At 40.0% G+C, this 4,951-nt stretch overlaps 1 protein-coding gene across 1 annotated transcript; it reads left to right on the forward strand.

Moving 5' to 3' along the window:
• Positions 1-1,148: 1,148 nt before the first annotated feature.
• On the forward strand, positions 1,149-4,925 carry LOC144639527 (mRNA export factor-like). Its single transcript, XM_078498822.1, has 5 exons — positions 1,149-1,478; positions 2,107-2,199; positions 3,091-3,177; positions 3,981-4,247; positions 4,799-4,925. Exons 1-5 carry the CDS (start codon positions 1,269-1,271, stop codon positions 4,913-4,915), a joined length of 774 nt encoding a protein of 257 aa, XP_078354948.1. The 5' UTR covers positions 1,149-1,268; the 3' UTR covers positions 4,916-4,925.
• Positions 4,926-4,951: the final 26 nt, after the last annotated feature.

A 4,951-nucleotide genomic window follows, 5' to 3' on the forward strand; every position in this document is an offset into this window, starting at 1 on the left:
AGATGTAAATTGTTTTTTATATATAGCATTTTTAACATAGTAGACACAATAATATTTTTAGGTAGTGCATTTAAACATTTTAGATTTTAGATTATATATTTTTACATTCTTATAGATTCTATTTTAGTTTTCTTTTATCTGTTATTTTAGTGGAACATCTGTAAACTAGCTATTCTAAGCAAAGCATGTTTGCCACTTTAAATAAAGTATTGTATTGTAAAATAAAATAAAATAACCCTGGGGACGAGGTTGAAATCATTAGCATCAACTTTATTCGAAGGAAAATGATTTTGAATAACTTCTCTAAACGGCCTGAGAATGGCTTCAAAATCGGCACAAAAGACAAGTACAAAACACAACTGAGGTAGGAAAACTTTATTACAAATTAGATAGTTACCAGTATCTACACCATTTTCTTACGTGCGGTGACTTTCCCATACAATTTTCTATATACACAAGCTGTCCCCATATACCAGGTGTCAGGGCTCCTGCAGGTGTACGGTGTCGAATTTTGAGCTTGGGAAGCCAGTGATGACATTTAAGAAAAAAGCATCTGTGACACTGCATCGGAAACTTCAAGTTCTAAAGTCAGAGATTCCAACCCTTTGTGAAGGATAATAGGGAGTATTTTTAGCGCCGAAGGTGTAAGCCTCTAAGGGGGTCTGGGGGCATGTTCCACCGAAAAATTCTGCAAATTTGGGTTCTCTCGAAGTACCATTTCCGGCATTTTGACATCATTTCTGAGTCATTTTAAAAGATCTTTATTCTTTTTACAAACAATTTTGGTGCTTTTCTTTACTTCAAAAGAAACGTACTAAAGATTAGCAATCGGGAGAATCTGATAAAAATCGGGAGAGCGGGAGGCAATTGGGAGGGTTGAACTTGGAAATCTCTGTAAAGTTCATAGCCCACGTCGGTTGCCACACTAAAATATAACGCCACTTTTGTTGATCAACAAGCAAAGAGTATTCTAGTGAAATGAAGTAAGATAATAAAAATAAGCCATATCATCTGATGCTTATTTTCCAAGAATAAACAGAACAAACAAACAGGGAAAAAAAATACAATCTCGTTCCCAGAGCCGGCGCGTTTGTAAACGGGCTCAGTATTGCAAGCAGCGGCTTTCGCCATGAGTCACTCAACCGCGCGCCATATTGGTTGAAACTGGTCGAAAGCAGTTTTCTGGTGAAACGCAGTTTTTGCTGGTTTTTGCCGTCTTTCCAATGAAAATATAAAAATCTAAAACACTGCATCGCTAGTTGACAAACATGTTCGGCTCAACGGGCACAGCTTTCAGTGGCACGTCAAGTTTTGGAACATTTGGCTCGACTTCTACCACAGCGAACACTCTCGGTCTTGGAACACTCGACAACCCCATGAAGGATATAGAAGTCCAGGCACCCCCAGACGACACAATCAGCGGGCTGAAATTCAGTCCAAAAGCAGACTTTCTTATCGCCTCATCTTGGGCGAATGATGTAAGTATCGTACATCTGCATTAGCTTGGTTTGTAAGGGGTTTATATGGCGTATGTCAAAGGTGCAGGTTTTGAATGTAGCTATCAGCTCGGTTCCAGAACGAAATTGAAAAGTACAAAATTACATTTTGGGTACATTTTCACAGTTCTTAAATGAAATCGATATATATGCAGTCAACTCTATTAAAAGACACGTCTCTGGGAAAGACTCCCTTAAAATCGACACACGGACTACTTGGTCCCAGCCAATAAGCCACAATTAATGCACCTATCAATGTTAAGCAGCAGGAGGGGGACGCCGAGCATTTTGAACTTAGCTGAAACTTTCTGAACCCCAGAGCATTTGTGGATGTTCAAAGGAGTCACTAAACTTCAATAAAATGTTGTAAGAATTAGTCCATGAAAACGGTCAAACTCCCCACTATGGGCATACAATTGCTGTCAAATCCCCTGCCTATGGCCGGCCTTTCTCCCCCCCCCCCCCAGCAAGTTTGTGTTGCTCCTGATGGTGTTTATCCTAGAGGGAACTCGTTTACTGTTTAACACTTGGAAATATAGGCCATGGTACAATACCCCTCAAAATGATGATCGTGATTGTAAAATTTATTCCTTGTGTTTTACTTCTTTAGATTCGATGTTGGGAGGTCAAAGAAAATGGTCAGACCATACCAAAGGCACAACAGTCTCACACAGGTCCCATCCTGGATTGCTGCTGGCATGATGTAAGTGGATAGTTGTATAACAAAAGGGGAACTCTTTTGTGTTTTTATAGAGTTAAAAATCACAAAAAATGTAGTGTGGGTGAACAAGAAATGCTGTGGAAATACCTGCTTATAGCTACATTTTCACAGCTGTTTCAAGTTCTTGCACAAGAACTAGGGACTACAACGCTATAAAACACAGACAAAATGTTTTTTAGTTCCTCCCTGTCATGGTGTGCGGGAGGCACAGTACAGAACCTAATGGTTAGCGTGCTGGACTCTGGATCGAGCGGTCTGGGTTCGAGCCCTGGCCGGGGTCATTGTGTTGTGTTCTTGGGCAAGACACTTCACTCTCATATTGCCTTTCTCAGCGACTACCCAGGTGTATAAATGGGTACCGGTGAATTAATGCTAGGGGGTAACCCTGTAATGGACTAGCATCCCATCCAGGAAGGAGTCGAAATACTTGCTTCATTCTATAGAAACTGGGATGAGCTCTGGCCTGATTGGCTACAAGGCTCAAACACAGACTTTACCTTTTGTAACCACGGGATGATCAGATGTGAAAGGTTAATAATGGCCTGTTAAGTAAAGGTTGAGTCTACACTCCAGTCAAGTGACCTATACCACTGGAGCTTCTGTTATTCTGGTTAAAATTACGAGTTGCCGGAAGCAATATGGGAGTACTACTTTTTCTCTATAATGGGTTTAGAGTCTATCACAGGTTTCCCCTTTGCACTTTGAGTGATTGTCCAAACAGTTTGCAAACAGTTTGAAATTAGCCTCTTTAAATTTTCGCGAAATTAAACTCCTGCGAAAGTAAGTAACAATAAGGTAGTTGAAATTGTGATAAACAAAGACTGAGTTGAAGAATAAAAAGCCTTACTTTATGATGGTGTTGTCTATTTGCAGGATGGTACAAAAGTGTTTACAGCATCCACTGACAAACAGTGCAAGATGTGGGATCTAAATTCCAATCAGGCCATTCAAGTGGCCCAGGTAATACAACAGAACTTCTACTAAAATCACTATGCAGGGGATGGAATTTATCATTTTAGGATAATCAGAGATTTCATAATTTCACAGAGCTGCAAATAACAGTCGGTCATCGGACATTGGCCGACCAAAATTTGCTCATGTCCGACAAAATCCCAAGTGTGGTCAGACATAATGTCCGGACAATTTTTTGATCTTAAATCATTTTACAGCAACAATGAATAAAAATCTGTCCAACCACAATTTTGTTTTGTCCCACCAAGATGGTGTCTTAGTAGGACATATGTCCTTTCAAGTAAAAAAAGTTATTTGCAGCCCTGATTTCATTGTCCTACAAAAAATGATCAGAAGTCACCCAAAAAGATTTTTTTATTACTATTGATAAACAACTCAAGTGAAAGTAAAAAATAAATGTTTCGACAGAACATCCTTTGATTACTATGAGACTGTACAAATGGAACTCACAATAGCATTGACTAAGCTCAGCTTACTTACTTACTTTACTCCCAGCGGCTCTGTAGTAGGGCAGTTGCACAATCATCACAAATGTAAGGGATTGACGACTTTTAGATAGAGATTTACAGTCAACTCTCTAAAACGGACACCATAAGGATTGGCTCCAACTGTCCATTTTAGAGAGGTGTTCATCTTATAGGGAGTTTAGTTACCGTAAAATGACTGAAAATGGCAGTGACGAGACCAACACCGGGTGTCCGTCTTAAAGAAGTGTCCATCTTATAGAGGTGTCCGTTAAAAGAGAGTTGACTGTATTGCTTTATTTATTGTTATTTTTCTTCTCTTATCAGCATGACAAAGCAGTAAAAACTTGTCACTGGGTTCAAGCACCAAACTACAGCTGTCTGATGACGGGAAGCTGGGACCAGACATTGAAGTTCTGGGACACACGGTCGCCTAACCCCATGCTCGTTTTACAACTTCCAGAGAGGGTGTACTGTGCAGACGTGGTGTACCCCATGGCAATTGTCGGAACTGCACAGAGGGGAATAATTTGCTATCAGTTGGAGAATCAGCCTTCAGAATACAAGAGGATTGAGTCACCATTGAAATATCAGGTTTAGAACTTGTGCTCTTTGTCACATAAAATTTGGAACATTCTTGTGGTAAAACTGTGTTCACAGGGATGTAGCTAAGAAAACACTAAGCCGGGTCATTAACAAGCCCAGCTGGCTTTTTGGCCTTGGCAGCGCTAAGAGTTTTCCTACTTAGTATTTGTTTTCACTTGAAATTTCAGCCGGATTTAAGTTTGCATTCAGCCGGTGAAATTGGCTGGCAACCGCCCCATAGCGACATCCCTGTGTTCCCATACATGCAGTCATGAGGTTGAATTTGGCAAAACTCAAGTTGGAAGTTGGGAACTAATGAAGGAAAAGTAGACAAATACACCGAGGGAGGGTAGGATAGGGAGAAAGGGGGAGGGGAGTGTTCAACAAGGAAAAAAATGACTAAAAATATCACAAGTAATGTCCTTACCATTCCTAAAAATTCCATATGTATTTTACACTTACAAGTGCTTTGAATATCCATCAGAAACTCATACCAGATTTCTGGTTTCATGTTGTTTAATTATATGCACTTAACAGTGATGTTCTTTTTCTTGCTGTAGAATCGCTGTGTGAGTATTTTCCGAGACCCAAAGAAAAACAATAATCCAGTGGGTTTTGCTCTTGGCTCCGTGGAGGGAGGAGTTGCAATCCAGTTCATTCAGCCACAGAATCCGTAAGTTGAAATATATGAAGGAAGTGATTTTTATAGCTTT

Source organism: Oculina patagonica, unplaced genomic scaffold (assembly GCF_052425735.1).
Source record: "Oculina patagonica isolate OP01 unplaced genomic scaffold, crgOcupat unplaced1023, whole genome shotgun sequence".
NCBI classification, from domain to species: domain Eukaryota; kingdom Metazoa; phylum Cnidaria; class Anthozoa; order Scleractinia; family Oculinidae; genus Oculina; species Oculina patagonica.